This window comes from Enoplosus armatus, chromosome 5 (assembly GCF_043641665.1).
Source record: "Enoplosus armatus isolate fEnoArm2 chromosome 5, fEnoArm2.hap1, whole genome shotgun sequence".
In the NCBI taxonomy this organism is placed as follows: Eukaryota; Metazoa; Chordata; class Actinopteri; order Centrarchiformes; family Enoplosidae; genus Enoplosus; species Enoplosus armatus.
Genome location: NC_092184.1, coordinates 20,278,535 through 20,298,504, shown reverse-complemented (window position 1 = coordinate 20,298,504; position 19,970 = coordinate 20,278,535). Strand labels below are relative to the sequence as shown.

The following is a 19,970-nucleotide window of genomic DNA, read 5'->3' as shown; positions in this document are numbered from 1 at the left end:
CACATAGAAATATTAAAGGCTCTTTGCTTCTCTACACACCATTAACACTGCGATCAGTAAATTGGTGTGTGCAGCATACAGTAAATGCACATGGTGTGTGACATGTCAGCGCTATCTGATGACAAGTGGTCCCCCTCCCGTCCTATCGTTTCATTTGTGGGCATTGTGTGTCGCAGGAGGAGTCACGCTGGCCATAACGAGCCCCCCCCCCCCCGGCTTAGAGTTGTGTCACCTGATCTGGCAGTAATGCTAATAGCCAGCATCTGTCTTGCCGCATTAGACCGTGTTGACATCTTTTAACACCATGGTGACAAAACATATGGAGGCTGGAGGGAGTGTTTTGATTCTTGACCGTGTGACGGACAGACAGAACGCACCAATGGTGTCGGTTTTCAGGCTACAACGAGCATGACAGTTTCCACTTTGGGAAGTTGGAATATGAGTGTAGCAAGTGGTGGTGATCTTGTTTTCCCATCTCTTCCTTTCTCTGTCTCCTCCTTTTTCTCACACATGGATATTTTCAGTATTGGGTTACCCCCGCCCCCCTCCTCCCCTCCTTCCTTTGCCATGTCTTCCCACTCGTCGCTCTACTCTCCTTTCTTGTTGCTAAATGCCTAATCCGTCTGTGTCCCATTCCAATCATTCAAGCCTAAAGCTCCACATTCATCGGCCTGTAGTCCAGCCTTTCTCCCTTCCTGTTATCTCCTCTCCTCTCTTCCTGCCTCTGTCTTTATTCTCCAGCCTCCCTGCTGGTTTTGGCTCTGTTCGCTCTCTAATTTAGAAAAACAAAGCAGAGCAGAGACAGGAGATAAGGATAATTAAGAACTGGGGGCCTATGGCGACAAAATGTTGAGGTCTCCCAAATATTCTTTTGGATGTATTTATTTCGTATAGCAACAAAGCATAAGATTTCTATAATCCAAATTTATTTTTTCACTATTCAGAGAAAATGAATTGGCAGAAAGTTACAGAATCATACTGTATGACAGAAGCAGCAAGATGTTTTTGTCAAATTAGTTTCGTGTAACTTTGCTTCATGTAAGATTTCTGGCGGCTACAATGTGCTGTGTGATGTCTTTTTTAGCCTTGTAACAGGAAACAGAACACAATGTAAATGTCCAAGACAAGGTTATATTTAAAAGTGATTGGCTGCTGATTAAATTAATGTTGAAATGTTTGTTTTATTAATAGTAACTCATCAGGTCACGTTAGCCACTTCCAGACGTGCTTGGCTTGTTCTGCCATGTGTTTTGTCATCATTGTTTAATAATCTCTACAGAACCTGGACAGCCAAACCTGTCTCCTGTGATTTATGTGCCTTAAAGTTGTACAGTACAGTATCAATATTCAGTGCTGATATAGACAGTAGTGTAATATATATTCCCTCTCATACAGACAATGTTGAAACTTTTCTTAACCTTTCACAGGTGGTTTTGGTTGCCATAACAAACCTTTACCATACTTACCATAAATGGATTTATGGGATATATTTTAACTGAAAACTGAAGAAAAATATAATAATTTTATCAAGTCAGAACACAGGTCAGATACTATACGTAGTTATTACTGCATAGGTTGTTATTTCAGATGTGGCTTCTAATGTTATTTAAGAGTTGGCTTGGTGACATGTTGGTGGCTGCACACTTCACATGCTCTTTATTTACAGGCTCATAAAGATATGATGAAAGCCTCTCAGGCTCGACTGACAGATTGACAGGTGCATGTGGAGTGTGAGGAGTGTGAGGAGTGTGTGTGTGTGTGTGTGTGTGTGTGTGTGTGTGTGTGTGTGTGTGTGTGTGTGCGTGTGCATGTGCGTTTAATAGGTATGTTTCCGAAGTGACGGGATTAATGGACCACCAATAGAACGCACTACACTGTGTGAATCACTATAAGATTAGCATGACCTTCACACATACACACTTGCTCATATACACACACACACAGACAAAAAAACAACATGTTTAATAATTAATTCATTGTGGAGAATCAATACTGATCATTAGTGTCTGATCACTGGGACATTATTATAATGGGGTGTCAGTCTTCTCCTTGAAAGAACGACTAATGATTGACTCTGACCTAGAAAAGGCGTGAGCATGAGCCCCTCCAAAATTCCCCTTCTTGCCAATCAACCAACTCGTGCCTCTCACACACACACACACACACACACACACACACACACACCACACACACACGCTGTCTGCCAGCTCTCCTCTCTGAGCCCCTGGCGTGGATGCCAAACAGCATGCGATGGCTGGATATCTCTCTCTCTCTTTCATTTGAATCAGAACAATTGCTTCGATTTTTTAGTCTCTCCAGTGATTCTGCATAAAAACTGGGGCAGGATATAACCATAGAAACCCCAGGCTTTTATAACTGAGCTAAAAATAGCCTTTTCTACCCCTAAAATATGTATTTATTTCCTGCTACAAATGAATGCTAATACATTTTTAAAAGAGAGTATTTAAACTATCCCTTCTCTTAATTGTCATTATGCAGGTACTGAGAATCTGATGAATGTATTCTGCCTCACTAGATCAAGGTAACTGTTGAATTTTCTGTCACTGGCAAATACTAACACAAATCACCTCGTATTAAACCTTTAGATGTCTTTGGATCACACTGTTCACAGCACCTACTTTATTGTACAGTACCAGTACATAGCTGTGTTTTGTGTTACTCGGCTGGTAAATTCTCACATGACTGCCAATGATTCGTCCCCCAGTAAGTAACAAGATGTGCCATCCCTTTAACAAGCAGCACCGTTGTTGACTGTGACAGACAGAGGCGTCTTAATAACACCTTCATGCTACAGTCATGTCTGAAAGTTGATGTGTTTTCACTAACAAATCTATCAGACTTTCATGTCTATTCATTCAGACACAGGAAGATTTGGTACACACAGTTGTCGGAAAATCATTACTTTATGGCAAAGTGAGCAAATAAGGAAACTTGATTGGTTGAAATGATGCTGGCCAACAGTATCACTGCCCCTCTCTAACTAGGTATTGGGTTTATATTTCCTCACACCCTTGGCACTAGAGACAAAGGTGTGGCAACATGATACTGTTGCACGGAGAACAAAAACACATGTTCCAGCAGGGCTTGATGGATGAAGCGTGGGGATGCTACCAAGATTAGAGGTTTGATTCACACAACAGCCACCCTTTTACACTGGAACATGCTAAAACTAACCACCCCTCAATGTTGTAACATTATGCTAAATATTAGCACTCTTTCAGATGTAGCCAAACCACTAAATGCAGTTGAATAGTGTTTTCTCCTCTTGGCTCATGTTTTAAAGCCTTTTAGATGATTGAAAGAACAATAAGATAAAAAGAGGAGCCTAAGGACACTTGGTGCATTGTCCATATATTTTGTACAGTCAATGTAATATACTGTTATCATGCTCACTTTGCTCTCACCCTTCAGCATTAAGCTGGTTTAGATTTTCAATGATAATAACAATGGGATTTAGTAGAGAATGTAGGCCAACACACTGGTGTTAAACAGGAGCAGGACAGTCCCTGAGGGCTGGAGACTGATCACTGGCATAATTATTGCTGCCATAGAGTCAGATGGCATAGAAAGAGCTTCTTCATTCAAGTAAACACCACAGAAAAATTGTTTTATACAGTGCAGATTGCTTGTGAGAGGGTACAATGTGGGCACAAACTTCAACCATGTGATCTTTTTTAAAATTCATCCATAAAAAAAGATAGGCAGTGTTGTGCCATGGCATGCTGCTCTACTTGTTCTGTTTCTATCATGCTGTGCACACTGGATAATTATCAGACATATGCAATTATTGTATAGGGATTCACTCGCTGGAAGAAGTGCATGTGGGGGCGGTGGGGGGCAAAATGAAAGAGACGGAAAAAGATGGTTAATTAGTCTCAGGGAACGTGAAGCTGATGGGAAAAGTTCAGAATGAAAAATTGGTGAAGCACTAACAGTTAAGGGTGTAAACAAAGTGTCAAAAACTAAAGTGTAAATAATGAAAAACAGAAGATAAACAGAGATGCTGCTATAACCCCCAAGTGGACCCCCAAACTGTCCTCTCCTCCTCCCTCCATCTATTTATCTATCTATTTGGTATTCTTGTCAGTGACCTGCCCACATGCTGAGCGCCTCAAAGGAGAATGTGACTGTTCTCAACATCAGAGGCCAAAATAAAAGGGGAAAAATAAAAAATCAGAGTAAGAGGGACAGAAAAGTGAACTGTAAAATCAATAGTGAATTTGACTGCAGATCAGTGCATTAATTCTTTGTTGTGCTGATATTAAAGTTTACTATATGTGCATTAAATGTTTGTGCATGTATAGGCTCCATATGTACGCTTCTAGTGTCTATAAATACACCGTAAACACACTCTGCCGTTGCATAAGCTCAGCTGACATTCCTGCTGCCAGGCAGGATCAGTTTTTCCACCCATCCTGCTGGACAATGGACACAGCTGCCCCTCTGTCAACCTCACTCCCTAATTCTGTGTGTTGTGTGTGTGTGTGTGTGTGTGTGTGTGTGTGTGTGTGTGTGTGTGTGTGTGTGTGTGTGTGTGCAAGGTCATTTTAATACAGTTTCTGCCACAGTTTCATATTCTTTCAAGTGCAGAAATACAATTAACCTTTATGGGAGTCTGGTATGAATATTCTACATGTCCCTCTCTAACATAGTTTTGAAAAAACTAAAGTTGTCTAAGGTTGTCTTGAGTACACTCTAATTTGTGCAATTTCTTTTGTTACGTTTTACAAATCTTGAAAAGAAAAAGACTTAATAGAAGAATAAAGAATAAACCCTTATTTCAGGATTCATAAAAATGTAAAACAAAACAAAAACAATAACACAAAATGTTTTTGCAGTAGCACTCTTTGCAGGTGGGGATTCACCATAACCAGGTCCTATACACAGTTCTGGGTTTGGACCCAAAGTTTAAGAAACAAAGGACAGCCAAGCAGTCGGTACCTGATACCTGCAGGAGAGAAGAAAGAAACTTGATCCCGACAAACAAAAGTTAAACTTAGCGATAAACGATACAGAGCATCAACAGCACATTCACAACTCGACATAATTGAGTGAATTAATGTTTCCATGTGTCTACTGTTCATTTTGAGCTCTGTTTGTTTGTGTGTGCATGTGTATGTTGGGTATTTTGGCCGAGTGGCACTTGCTTGATTTGCTGAATACCAAGGATGAATGGAAGAATAGAGTTCCAAGTTCAACATTTGTGTGTTTATATGTGTGTGTGTGTGTGTGTGTGTGTGTGTGTATGTATGTTTGTAGAAAGAGTGACAGTGTGTGTGTCGAAACTCACATTTCCTGATATGGGAGAATGGTATTCCTCATGATTCCCACAATCCACTTGAGGACCAGACGTGATGTCATTGAATACTCTCAAGAGGAGGCCAGAGGTGAGTGTGTGTGTGTGTGTGTGTGTGTGTGTGTGTGTGTGTGTGTAAGTTGTTTGTAGGTGTGTGTGCTCGGTGAGAGAGAAAGAGAGAAAACAGACCAGAGAAAGAGGCTTCCCCATTTTATTTTGTGGTTCACTGAAACGCTGCCCTCAGACGGGGCGCAATTGTGTATGTGTGTGAGAGTGTGTGTGTTTATTTTAGGTGTTTGTTATGGGCAAAACTCCAGAGTACACTTTGTTTAGAGGGAGACAGAGGAGAAAGAGCAGGGCAGGGTAAGAAATGAAAGACTAAAGAGATGAAATAGATTAAAAGGAAATATTAAAGGCGGGTTGGGGATGGGAACGTGTGTAAAGTAACATAAAACATGCGCACATACAGAGTGTGGTGTGTGCATCTGTAAAAAAGACTGATGGGTGGAAGGAAAGAGACATAAATGCTGAAAGAGAGGAGAAATCAGGAGTAAGTGACAGAGGGAATATCGAGAGACAAAGGAGAGATGATGGGCAAAGTGAGAGTGGGAGAGAGGATACGAGGGAGTTGGAGAGAAAAAGGGTAAAAGAAGGAGAGAGAGAGAGAGAGAGAGAGAGAGAGAGAGAGAGAGAGGGAGAGAGAGAGAGAGAGAGAGAGAGAGGGAGAAGGAGGGGAGGGCGGGAAAAAATGTCCCAGATTCCCATGCCATTTAATAGGGAGCAAAACCAAACTGAGCTTATAATGTAGACTGGCTGAGCAGGGGGCAAAGTGGCAGCATGAGTGTGTGTGTTGTATGAGAGAGGGAGCAGAGGAGAGAGAGGGGGAGAGAGAGAGAGAGAGAGAGGGGGGGGGCATATCTGTGTGTATCTCTCTCTGTTTCCATCTGCATGTGTGTATGTGTGCAGAGAACATATGTGGCACAGCCCACATGGAGGAGAACATGTAAAGAAAAAGCCTGTTTTTCCCGTGTGGACGTGCAGCCTGCAGACAGTTTGGACTCTTCAGTCCTGTTTTTCTCTCTTCAAATTTATTTTTTTCCCCAACTTGGATTTTCTTGCATCTCTTCCTTTGTATTTTTTTTTAAATGAGAGGAATATGTTTTATATGGAGCTTTATCCAGAGGAATACTTCACTTTCCTTTGAGCTTTAATCACACACTCAGAGTCCTCTGCTCCATGTAGCGCTGTGTGGGCGAGCGGCCTACCTGGATTACTCTGAGCGTACATGTTTGTGGGACAGACTCACAGAAGACGGGAGAGACTGAAAGAGAGGATAAAGTGAAGAAGAGAGCGCGAAGATGTACCTGTACAAAGCAACGTGCCCCGAGATCCCCAACCCGAAGCAGAAGGGTTCCAGAGGTCAGGGAGGAGGTCAGGGCGGGGTCCAGACCCAAGGCCCGGGACAGGGGAGGCTCGTCAGGCACGCGTCCAAGGGGACGGGGCCGCGACCCTACGCTCCCCTGATGTTGTGGACTGCAAACAAACCCAACAGTGTGGTGGAACTCAAACAGCTGGAGGAGTTTCTCAATTTCCACTCGTTGTCGCTGCACGACACGGTCAAGAGCCAGACTGGCATGCTCTACAGGTAACCTCACCTGTGTGTGTGTGTGTGTGTGTGTGTGAATGTTTGAGAGGACTCTCATGCAGACTTTTATGTCAGTCCTCCTTTGTACTCCAAGGCTCACATCATTACGCTAATTTGTTGCCATGGCAACCCTAACAGCATTATTACAAGAGGGATGCATGTTGTCTCTGTCCACTGCTGATTCACTGAGCTGAGTTTTTTTGGTGTGTGTTAACTTTGGATTCCTCTGCGTCGTTGATATTCATATTATTCTGTCAGTGGATTTCATTGGTTCTCTTTGGCGTCGAATAATAAAACACGATGCAGATTTGAGATGTGGAAAAAGTTTTGAACTCAAGTTAAGACTAAAAAACCAGCATGAGTCCACATACTCCAACAGTTAAATTATTCAGTGGGACTATTGATCTCAACGTGAGACCCCCCACCTGACTGATCACTCTATGAGGGCACATAGTTTCATGTGAGTGTGTTGTGTGAGTGCTTATTTATAGAACACAGTAACTCCGATCTGATCTGTTACTCTACGCTTCTTGATAAATTCATTCTTAAAAATGAACAATAAACTGGGACATAACAACAAGTGTCTGCACTCATATTGTAATGTGCCAGATTTTTCTGTCACACGCTGGAAAAATTGTTGAATACTTCAAAATGTCAACAAACTGCAGGAAGCCCAGAACACACTTTCATAGTTTTTCAAGTGAAAAGCACAATCTAGGTTACCACTAATGTTCTTTACCTGTCTGCATTATCTTGATATTTACTCAAAATTGTATCATGGATATTCTAATGCATAATAATAATGTATGGAATAGATCATTTCTGTGTTCATGTTTGCAGTTAAACCGGCACAACTGAAGCATTTTAAATTGGACATGTGTTTCAAAACAAGTGATGTGTCAGTAATAGGAGTCAATGCACCAGGGCCATGCATAATCAGAATGTATACATGTATAGCGCTGTGTAGAAAATATGGATTAAAACATCCTCCAAAGGGTTTTTGTTTTGAAGATGATCCACTTCCTTCCTGAGTGTTCCTCAGACACTTGTGCTGTTGTTGTTTTTCTTCTAGTTTTGTCATCTGTGACAAAGCAGTCACAGTGTTGGTGAGTGATTTGAGTGAATGTGATTGGCTCATTGCTGCTCAGCCCTCAGGCTAGAAAGCAGCATGTAGCTGCTCTGCCTTTCATTGTGTTGTTGTTTTGAATAGGAAAGAAAGGAGAAGAATGATCTTAAATAAAGCATTTAATTCTCAGATAGACTTTCTGTTGTTGGTTGCAGCTTGTAATTAATCTTTAACCTTTATTTGTCCGTGAAAGTTGCCTGCACATGAATGCTCTTTTACAGACACCCCCTGCTTCACACTCACACTTTCACTGCTGTCCTCTACAAACATTGTTACACTGACACTGTTTGAACACTGACACTTAACAGCAACACAAGAATAATATTATATGAGAAAAAATGTGGAAAAAAAATGAGAAATCCAAAGTCCAGATTGATAAAATTAGGGAAATACATCTGTTAAAAACATGCAGGTTTATTTCATCTTACCATATGTAATGAAAATCCCAAATGATGCTCCACAGTGTTGTTTAGAAATGACAAGTCCATGTATGTTTTATATTTGGAGAGGCTTAACATTTCCATGAACTGTATTTTGGTCATTTGAACAGCCCGTTCATTCCCCAGGCTCTCTCCTCACTGATTCTGTGGCTATATTCTGCAAACATCTATATCACAATCAGTGTAATAATAACATGAGCTAAGCTTATTCTGCTGTTGTGTTGGTTCAGAGGTAATGACAGCATGGAGCATGACTCTTCTATCACCCGTCTGTGTCTACCAATGCAGAGAGGGAGAGCTGAGGGGGGGGGGGGGGGGTGATGGCAGTCTGTATTCCTGTTGGGTCAACGTGGTTATGGGAGCTCATATGGCCATGCGCTGTTAGCATTTTGCCTTGGGACCTTGGCATTTGTGTGTACATGGGGCTCTGTGTGTGTGTGTTTGAAAGTTTGTGTTCATTGCCATGGTAACCGCATAAAACAGCTGGCTTCCCACTTCCTTTTCCAGGTCAGTGTGTATCAGTGGTCAAGACCTGTGCTGGGCACTCCGTCAGCACACACACACACACACACACACAGGAGAGAAAATGTACTTTTGTTTAGGTAAATATTAATTTCCAGCCTAGAACTCCTGAAATGTAAATCCTTTTCACCAGATGACATTATCCAAGCAAAAAGAGCCAGCTACAAAATATGAAATGCTTTTATTAAAATATGAACACCCCAACGGAAGAGATGCCCTCAGCGCCCAGAATTTCCTTTAAAGTCCCTCTGGCTCTGTAGAGAGAGGTGAGTCGTGACTTGCAGCCTGTGGAAGCATTTCCTAACCCAACCTTTTTGGTTCGGCTTCAAACAAAGAAGTGTCTACTTATGACGCCCCATCATAGGTTGTTATGACAGCTCCACCAAAGAGTGATTTTTTCCCCTCCTTTTGTGTACTTCAGCTGGGTCTGAAAAGGTAAAACTATCCAGTATTTCACAACAAAAAAATAAAGATGTAGAAAAGTTAGTGAAAGTAACTTGATTGTGAAGACAGTAGAAATATGTTTTTGTCTTCTTCTCTATCTTGTTAATCATTCTGGCGACCTCTTGGGTGGATCCGGACCCACAGGTTGGGAACCCCTGTCCTAACTACAATCCCTAAAATTAATTTTAATTTAAACCCATTTTTTGTGACCCTTCACCTTGGGCCTCATCCCTACAGGTACCATGTAACTGCAGCACTGGCATAGACTATATATATCTCAAAATGTCCTTCCCAATGTGAAGACGCTCACATTCATGGTTTCTATTTTGTTTCAAACCTTTGATTCGTTCAAAATTATACAAAGAGCACAGAGGGGAAGAGAAAGAAGAGACAAACTACAAGCAGATACGAGCCTCTGCTTCACAGCGTGCACTCACATGCCCTACAGTTTATTATTCATGAGTGTGTGGGTGTCTGTGTTTGGGGAGCATCTGTGTGTGTGTGTGTTTGTAAGACAGCAACTGCTGCTTCTTATGTGTGCATGTTCATTGTATTGTTAATGGGCATCTTGACCATGTAAAAACTTACTGTGTTCAGTGTGAACATATGCATTCGACATTTCCTCGGGGCTAATGTGGCGAATGTTAACGCTAATTATCTAGTCAGGGCCAGATACTGTCGCTATGTGACAGTGTTAGTGAACCATGTTAGAGAAGCAGTGATCAGCCACTTTGTTCCTGAAAGACTTGATAAGAAAAAGCTTTAGAAAGTGACTTTGACAGTCAGCCAGCGCACATGTTGGTCTTGAACGCCTCACCAATAAATGAACATCCGGCACAGGTTCACTCTGGTGTTTCCCTCGGCTCAGTTGTTCCCCTTCTCCTGCTTTATTTGTGTTCTCAGTCTATCTTTGCATTGTATTAAAGAGGGTACAGCTGTTACAGTGTGTTGTTATTCAACATTTTGAATCACTTCCATGTGAGGAAGTCTTCTTCCTGCTTTAGTTGAAACACTTTGTGTGCCAGAAATCAACTCTGCACAGTTAGCAGGAAATTACATAGAATAAGCTACATAGTTTTCTTGCAATGGTCACAATTTGCTTTTTCTTGTTATCAAGTTTTTATTGCTCTTTGTAAAATGCAGCTTTATGCCGTAGAGAGACAGCAATACTTTCTGGTTTACAGTTTCTATACTTTTTCTGATATTATAGTGCTCATAACACGTTTTGTGAAATAATGATGTCTTTTTGTGTTTCCTTTGAGCTGCTTCAGGACAGGAAGGAAGTTGTTTTATATTCATGTAACTAAATGAATAGTAAGCTGAAAAATAACTATTGTGTTCAATCAACCTTTCCTGTAAAAAAAACCCCCAAAAGCATAAATCTAGTACATCCCCTTTTAACCTAAATGCCAAAGTAGTTACAGAGGCAAATGCACTCTGCTGATTTTTGATCACACACACCGAATTAAAGCAGACATCAATTCAATCAGCCTAGTGGGGAAATAGATTAATCAAAAGCCCATGATATTATTGGATACAGAGCAGGGGATGCTGGGTAAGGGAACGACAGTGAGGGGACATTTAGACCTCCAGGGGGCAGAGGGTCACATTATGAAGCATATGCTATGTGCACATGGGTGTGTGTGTGTGTGTGTGTGTGTGTGCGTGCAGACAGTCTGGATGTTTGTCAGTCCATCTGATTAAATGAGCTCTGCCTGCTGATAGACTGTGGTGTGAAGGTGACAGAGTCACAGTTGTCTCTCTGCTCCTCTGTCACTCACTTTTTTCTTCATGCATCTTCTTATTTTTCTGTTTTTAAATCATGAATTGTCAATAATGAGCTCCACATTACTTTAAAGCAGGAAAGGAAGATCAGAACAAATATAACAGTGCTGTGTTTGAACCCCAAATAACAGAGAGCAAGAGTGAATGTTTACTGACTACAGCCAGTCACAAACCAGTCCTCTCTGGACTGGAGCCTCGTGTTCACTATAAGTGTTTGGACTCTGGCATCTGCCTATGTAAGGAGAAACTGTCCAGGCTTTACTTATTATGTCGCCAAACAGACAGAAACAGCAAGAGTGAATAATTGGTTTGGAGTGAGTGGAGAGGGAGGGGTGAAGAGAGAGAGAGTCAAAGCTGCAATACAAATAGAGGATGACTATTTTAAAATGAAAAGAAAAAATAGATAACACTCTATTTTTACCCCTAACTAACGGATACAAGTGGTGTTCATGCTCAAGTACAAGACGGGGACGGCCTTTTTCTCCCTTTATGTTGTGGTGTTTATGTGTCTGTCAGTTTATCAGTGTGTGCAATAGTTTGTGTGTGTGTCTCAGTGTGCACTCTTAATCAGAGCCTAATGAAGCTGTAGTTTGTAACCAATTGACACTTGAGAAGCAGTGAGTGAAATTGTGCACTCAACCAGTGATTTACAGACCATGCGCACACACACACACACACACGCAATCAGACACAGACATACACATGCAGATAAATGCGTCAATTGCTCATATTTTATTCATCTTGGAAAACAAGTGAATATTTAACATTGGAGCTGGTATCCTCACTAAATACTTAATTGGTCAGGCGGTCACAGAAACGTGTGTATGTGTGTTGTGTTTGTGTGTGTGGAGGCATGTGTCCAATTGTATACATAGCACTATAAACTTTTTATTGGTAGGGAATTCATCACACTGCGAGTTTCAGTTGGCGAACCAAGTGTGTGTTTGTTTGTTTTATTACATACCTATTAGCTTCTACCATCAAGATCGACTTTTTTTCTGAAAGTGCTTGCATCTACATCTAAATTGACTAAATTGCTGGAATACCAGCACTAGAAAGTATTGATTTGCTCAGTTCGCTCCGCCTTTCAGACAAATTCAAACTAGACTAATTCAAAGTGTTGTGTTGTAGAATATATTTGAGTACACATTTCTAAAAACAATTATTTTGTTTTAGATGTAAATCTCTTTTGTGGCTAATTTCTCCCAGTATTTATATATGTCAGTGTAAGCACCTGGTCTATTGCCTTTTTTAAGCTATTACAGTGAAAGCCCTGTGAAGGTGTTAAACTGTGATGGGCTTTACACAGAAGGTGACCAAGATCCTGTGACACCTTTGGCTTAGAACCAGTCATGTAATAAATTACTTTGGACAGAGAGAAAGAGAGCGCCTCATTTTGTAATTAAAATAAGGGGAAATCCCTTTAACCAGGGGTTTATGGTACAGTGTGTTCAATAAAGTTACACACCGCTAAAGCAACAGAATATTGTGACAACTACCCTGTAGACCCTGTGTGACGTTTTCAATACTAAACTATCTATAATTGTTAATTCAAAAGATTCAACAATTTCTTGTATCTCGTGTCTTCAAAATGGTGAAACAGCGCCTCTCTGAATTGTAACGGCCGGTACATGTTTCTCAGTCTGTGTGGTGAAAAATTATATCGCAGCCTTCAACGTCTGCTTAGAGGACGCCAGGTGAAGTTCACCTCCTCTGATTAGTGTTAAAAAATATCAAGTGTTAGCTGGCAGACTGTGAATGGACAAGACTTCAGAAAAAAATTACTGTTCAGTTAAGCTCGCCACATCCAAATTATATAAGGTTGGTGACTTTATTCAAATTAAACAACCGGGAGAGAGAGTTAGCTAGTTTTCCAGTATTGCTAATATCAGTTGCTATAGCTAGTTTTGTAATGCTTGCTAGCCAGCAGCTTTGAAGACGTGTGGGAAGAAGATTCTTGAGACATAAAAATGCATTTTATCTTCCCAGTATCAAGTGCAGAGGGAAACTATTATATGGACAGAAAGAAAGGGAGAATGGCTTCTTCAAATAACGTGAGTCAACTTAAATACACTCTTATCTCTCTGTCTGTATTGTCTCTGTTGGCTGGTTAAAGGTCCCGCCTTGGCTATTAGATTTTTTTGTTGTTGTGTACTAGTTGCTGATGTTATGAAGGTTATTTTGGTTAAATGTTTTGAAATTCAAGATGAACCTAATATGAATTACTGAATATGTTAACAATCATTATAACAATACTTACTTACTATTAAGGTTTAGATTATAATTAAAAATGTAATTTTACTTTTTGAGCAGTCATTGAAAGTCTAAAATAATTAAATAAATAAAATTCAAATATTAAGATACCATTTAGTTCACTAGTGTAAATTCCTGAATTTCTGAGTTCAATACCAATTACAGTAGTGACTGAGATCTATCGGTCATTTGAGAGCAGAGGAGAAGTAAGGACTGCTGTAGCTCAGACAGAGATGCTTTAAGTTAATTAGTGTTTTATCAATCTTCCTGATCCATTTTGTACGCTTCCTGGCTCTCTCTCACTCACACACAGACACTTTCGTGTAAATGTTACTTAGGGACATCTCATTGACTTATTAATTAACCTATTCCAACCACTCACCAATATATGTCTAACCCTAAGCCTTAACCATGAACCCAACACACGCAGAAGAACTTTTATTATACATGCTGAATGTGTTTGTGGTTATTGTGGAAATTGAGACACCAGTTGTGTACCCATTAGTCAATGCAGTTTCCATTCTGGTCTTAAAAAGTGTGAAACTGTTTTTTGTAAATGTGACATATAGGGCAGTCTCCCAGCACTCACACACACAGACACATCACCAGTTCATTAGTCGGCTATTGTTGTTCTTTACATGACCCCTCATTAATAAATCAACTCTACAGCTTTGACAGAAAATCAACCGGCCGCTCACACACATCACTAGTTTCTGTACACACTCACATGCACAGACTTCTGATGTTTCACTTCTGTCAGCACTAGCTGATTGTGTGAATCAATAGGCCATCAGTTTGTCCTATTTACATGCTCATTTAGGAGAGTGCCAGGCAGGAGTTGACTACTGTCAGGACAGGCTCAACAGTCACTGTGCTCGGCTGATTTTTGCTTCATTAGATCTGAGATCAAATGAGACAGAGATTTTAGAATTGGCAAGTAAAGAAAAATCTCATGACATTGTCAGAAGGTGGCGAAGTATGTTCCCTCTTCTCTACTGTTTTTCTTTGCTGTTTAAAATGATTTTAACTTCTCATTTACTGGGTACAGGCTGCCAAAATAAGGACAAAACATCTTCTGTTAAGACATAAATGATCCATCTCTCTGCTCTTTAAGTTCCGCTGCATAGCTCCTCCCCTCTCTTGGTATTTGGCCATTATTGATGAGGGCTGATAAGCGGTTATTTAAGAGGCAGTGCTCTCCTTGGGTCTCAATGAGGTCACTTGAGGATAACGCCTCAGTGGATCTTCATCTTACTCTCCCACACTGCGCCACGTAAAAGGAAAAGGAGCCGTGCCAACTTTAACTTTGTGGCACACACACACACACACACAAACACACACTCATCCTTTTACTTGAACTCTATTAATTGATGTTCAAGGTGACTCAGACCACAGCCAAAGTACCAAAACTCATAATGATAGTCTGTGAGGTCTGAGCACAGTCATGTAACTCAAGTAGAAATCCCCAGATGGACTCACTAATAGGTTTGTGGGTGTGTTCATCCCATTGTAGATCTTTCAAGATAAGAGCAGCAGTTAAATACCATATTTGTAATGATGATGCACATGACAGGTAATGAGGTAGGTGTGTGAAGAACCCCTTGAGGGGACATGGAGACACTTTTAAAACATGTTTCACAGTTATATAGTACATGTGGGTGGGCGAGTGAGGTGCAGGGGGTTAGTTACATGAAGGAGATTAAAATTAGTCTTGGGAGATGCAGCGAAAGAGCCTGTCCTGTAATTTGTATTATGGTGCTGGTTGGTGGTGTCACCACTAGGGGGAGCCGTGGACCTGCTGTCACTTTGACAATGGACTTAAAAGCATGGGGATGCTAGTGTTTTTCTGTGTGTGTATGAGTGTGTGTGAGAGAGAAATACCACTTGTCAACAGTAGATTGTGTCAGTTAAACAAAATTTACACTTCCACACAAATACAAACTGTAGCACCATAGATCCGGATATTTTATTAATCTGGGCACAGTTTCATATTTGTCAAGGCACTTTTTCCTCATTGCATTAATCGATTACAGCTCAAGAACAAAAGCCTGTGCACCGCTGATGGCAGGGAATCAGAGCGTCTGAAAGTCAATTGTTCATGAGTTCCTCAGAGATACTGTGTGTTTGCCAAGAGAGGAGAAAATGTTTGACCAAAGTGAAATACTGCATTGCTTTAAGAGGTGCTGCAGTGCTCATGCAGCGCTGGAATCAGTAGGAGTTGTCACCTACTGTGGATTGCAGAGAGACCTTTCAAACAACGGCTCAAGAGAGGGCAATATAACATCCAACCCAGCTCCCCCAACAAATAAACAATTACCTCTCCTTTTTCTTCCCACCCTTTCCTCTTCCATCTCTTCCACTAAACCAATTTTCTCTAAGCTCCTTTTTATCTCACTGCTGTTTTCACCCTGCTGTTTCACCTTGTCCGTGTATATTCCCTTCACTCTCTTTCTTTCTATCATTTAATCTTTGTTTCTTCTACTCTCCCTTGGTCCTGTTATTAGTTTTATCCCTCCGTCTATGTTCAGTTTTACTGTCACCATATATCTCCACCTTACAGCACTAAGCTAATACACTGACGAAGGCAAAGTTTATACTTACCTCGTATCAGCACTTTTCTTGTCTTTTCTCTGTGTGTATGTAACAGATTGTAATCTAAGAGTGGAGCTTGAGTCTTCGCCAGTTTGTGTGAGTGTGTGTGTGTGTGAGACTGTGGATGTGTGTTCTTGGGTGCAGTGCTATCTTTTATAAGAAAGGGTAATACACTTTAATCTCCCCCAAGGCCTATTTAGAGAGGAGAGGTGAGGGAACAGGGGACAAAGAGTGGGAATTGAGAGATTGCCATCATAATAACTAAAGCGTATGTGTAGACCCAGCACACACACACACACACACACACACACACCCTGTGGACTTTACTGCAGTATTTGTCACTGTTTAAACACCGCAATAAGTGTAGGGAAATGCTGGGATGAACAACAATACTCTTACAGCATTGTGTACAAATACTAGACAAGTAGTTGCATAAATCCAAATCTATAAATGAACAGTGTCAGTGTAGCAATGCAGCAAAGACGCAGTGATCTGTGGCCAGTGCCTGCAGTCTCCCGTGTAGTTTCATGAGTATTGACACATACTAACAGCGTTACAAGATTTGCAGACTTCTACATGCTTTTGTAACCTGTAAAATAGACCACTGTAATGCTCTTTTCCTCTAGTCTTCCTCAGAAGACTGTGGGGTGATTGCACTTCAGAGTGCTGCAGCCAGAGTTTGGACTAAGTAAAGAAAAGCACACTACACCTGCACTCAAATCACTGCCTGGGCTTCCGGTGTGCACCAATATTGACTGGTTCTCTTGCTTGTGACTCTCCTTGCTCCCTGGTATGTGTTCGACATGCTTAAAAGCTATAACCCAGACCTGTCAGGTCATCTAGCCCTGATATTTTTGCTGTTCTGACCGTCAATTCAAAAATTGGAAAATCTGCCTTTGGTTTTTTTATACTCCTAGCTGCTGGAATGGCCTTCCTGAGCACTTCAGGTGTGTTCACACACACACACTTCTTTTAAAAGCAGCATCAAAGCATTTATTTTTATGTCGCCTTTCAATGATGAGTATTGTATCTCAGTCATTGAATAGTTTGTGTTTGCACATTGATGTGTGCTTGTTGTGACAGAATGGTTGTGAATGGCTCTTTCTTTTTTAATTCTCATGTAAAGCACATTGATTTTTGTGTATAAAACATGCTGTTTGAATAAGGTTCGCCTTGCCTTGCCTAACCTGTATCCTGTAACACACTGTCTATGTCTGCAATGTCTAAACGTAACTTTACAGTGATATATTAGTGATAAATACAGTGATAACATTTTTTCACTTGTAATGTTTTTATTGTTATTATATTTGCTGTGCAGTCTCTGTGGTGTTTTATTGTAACATTACATGAAATGATATAATCCCGCCTGCAGGAACAGATACTGATGGAAACAATCTTACCCGTTTCATATAGACATAGTCAGTAAATCTTACTTGATGAGTTGTATGTTGCGCAAGTGATAAATGGGGTGAGATGTGGTGCAGAAATTCCCTGTCAGCACACACGAGTGATGGGGAGTTGAGATCATTGCACACAAGTGCTCACACGCACACATAAATCAATACACACACACAAGCATGTATATACACATTTACAGTTTTTCTTGCACGATCAAGCTTTCTATATTTTAAAAAAGTTTTTGCAAAGTTTTGGAATTCTTTGGAATAATATGAAGGACGTCAAAACACGATGAGAGTGTTTGCTTTTGATTTTCATGTTACTTTATAATTGAACATCAGATTGCTTAGCTTCCCTTTCAAGTTTGGACTTATTGTGACTGCCCAATCCTTGCTTTTAGGCACAGACCTATAACATTATGTCACCTTGATGATTAACACAGTCACAGTAAAGCACTTACCAGAGGAGTCAAGTGGTTTGGCAGGATGTAAGAGTTCTCCTTCATGTGACCGCTTCACCTTCCCATTATCTTCAAGTGGTTTCATTCCAGCACTTTTATGGTTTAAGTAATTTTGCCAATGATCATTCTCTACAAAGTGGGACAAGAGATGGATTTCTGTATGAAGGTTATCATTAAAAAAAAGTTCTGCTTCCAATATCTACAGTAGATACTTTTTACAACTTAAGTTTAAAAACGTTGCCTTGTGAGAATGAGAGTGAGATTTGAGTATGATTAATCATGCAGCCCTATTATGTAGTGCATAGATGTCACATTGTAATTCTGACACTAAATAGCAAAAGATAAGTATAGTGCACTAGGTAGTTCGGTACTAATATATGTAATTTGTCCTGCCCTAAGAAATGTAACAGGAAAGTGAGGGAGATGTCAATCAAGCTCACTTTATATACACCCACACAGTCTTGTCAAAGTGGTCTAATCAGCCTAATCAACCAACTGCTAATTGAAATCACCTGCGTGGGTTTACCATAGAGGCTTTAAAGTCCTTAATTATGTGCTTTTTAGTTGTGTTAGTGTTTTAGTTTTCAATAAATTATCACAAGCGAATTACAATTCAAGATGAATAGAATAAATCCATAAATAAACGAAAGCCAAGGCCACCCAACACCCACAGCCGAGCTCACAACCTTTCTGTAAAGTGAAATGTAGGAGAAATTTAAATGCAAAGTAAAAGAATGAAACAAAGTGAATTTCTACTGACCCAACCAGTAATCATAAAGTATTTAGAGCATGAAATTGAAGCAGGGGGAGACGCACATTAGACTAGACACAGGTGTTTGATATAATCCAATTAACAAAGTGATGAACTCACCAGAGCTGGTAGAAGAAACACATGCAATCTATGTCTCTCTCTCTCTCTGTTTGTCTGTCTCTCTCTCTCACAGACACTAAAACGCTGATGTAAGAGCACATGTACATGATTGCACATGCAAATGAATGCACGCAAGCGCAAATACATACAGACGCAAACAGACACACCATCTGTTTAATTCTCTCAAAAAGTTTTTTATCCGGAACTCAATACTGGGCATTGAGAGTGTTGTGTGAGGAATAATTTTCCTACAAATGAACTTACTCTTTTCTATTTCACACAAGCTTTGCCCTTTAACGGGCTCAACGGATTTAAGCTCTCCTCTCTGTGGAGCTCTGTACTGCAATTTACTGTACATGTACCTGCTCAACCAACCAAGACTAGTCTTTTTCCAGTGGTTTATGTGCCGTGATCCCCCCTTTGCACCAATTTTAATTTAGTAACTGAATGAGCAACATGACTGAACAGCCTTGTCTCCCTAGGAATTATGCCATATTGGACAATACTGCAGTACAGGATTTATGTCCAAATCCAACCGTTAATGCCAATGACATGGGTCCTTTGGTTCCTAGTATCTAAGGCTTGACGGGCTGGGTCAAATTATATCCAGTCTAATGGGGTCTGGGTAGGGCCTTGTTCTCTTGCTGCAGGTCTCCGGCCTGACTTTTCTGATAGTTTTTGGTCTAATTCAGTCTTCCCGTGTGCACGTCAGGTTTTGGTAGGTATTCTACGGTTCAGTTTCAGATCGGCTCCAACATTTTGGACCAGTGACAACTTCTAGTGCCAATGTAGAAAGTGTGTATGTAATGGGGCAAAATTTTAGGGTGTAGTCTTAGACCATCAACTAATGTTATCCTTAACCTAACCTTAACCATATTTTAACTATACTGTAGTTGCCTCGTACAGATATTGTAGAAATAACTGATGAATGTAGCATTGAACATATACAGGGTTTTCAGAACCTTACCCCAGGTACATGTCACTTTCAGTGTGCTGAGGCGAAAGGTCATGAATCCTTTATAGTCCATGGGAAGTGCTTGTAGAGCCAGAGCTACAGTACATAACCATCGCTTTGAGCTTTTTGGGATTTGTGTGTGCTAAAATGCTACACTCATAA

General features: G+C 40.6%; 1 protein-coding gene across 1 annotated transcript in view; it reads left to right on the top strand.

Moving 5' to 3' along the window:
* Positions 1-6,675: 6,675 nt before the first annotated feature.
* Positions 6,676-19,970, top strand: part of kcnab1a (potassium voltage-gated channel subfamily A regulatory beta subunit 1a) — a 92,394-nt gene continuing 79,099 nt past the window's right edge. The window contains exon 1 of the mRNA XM_070905313.1: positions 6,676-6,962. Within this exon, the coding sequence (XP_070761414.1) occupies positions 6,676-6,962 (287 nt within the window). The remainder of the gene's footprint in view (positions 6,963-19,970) is intronic.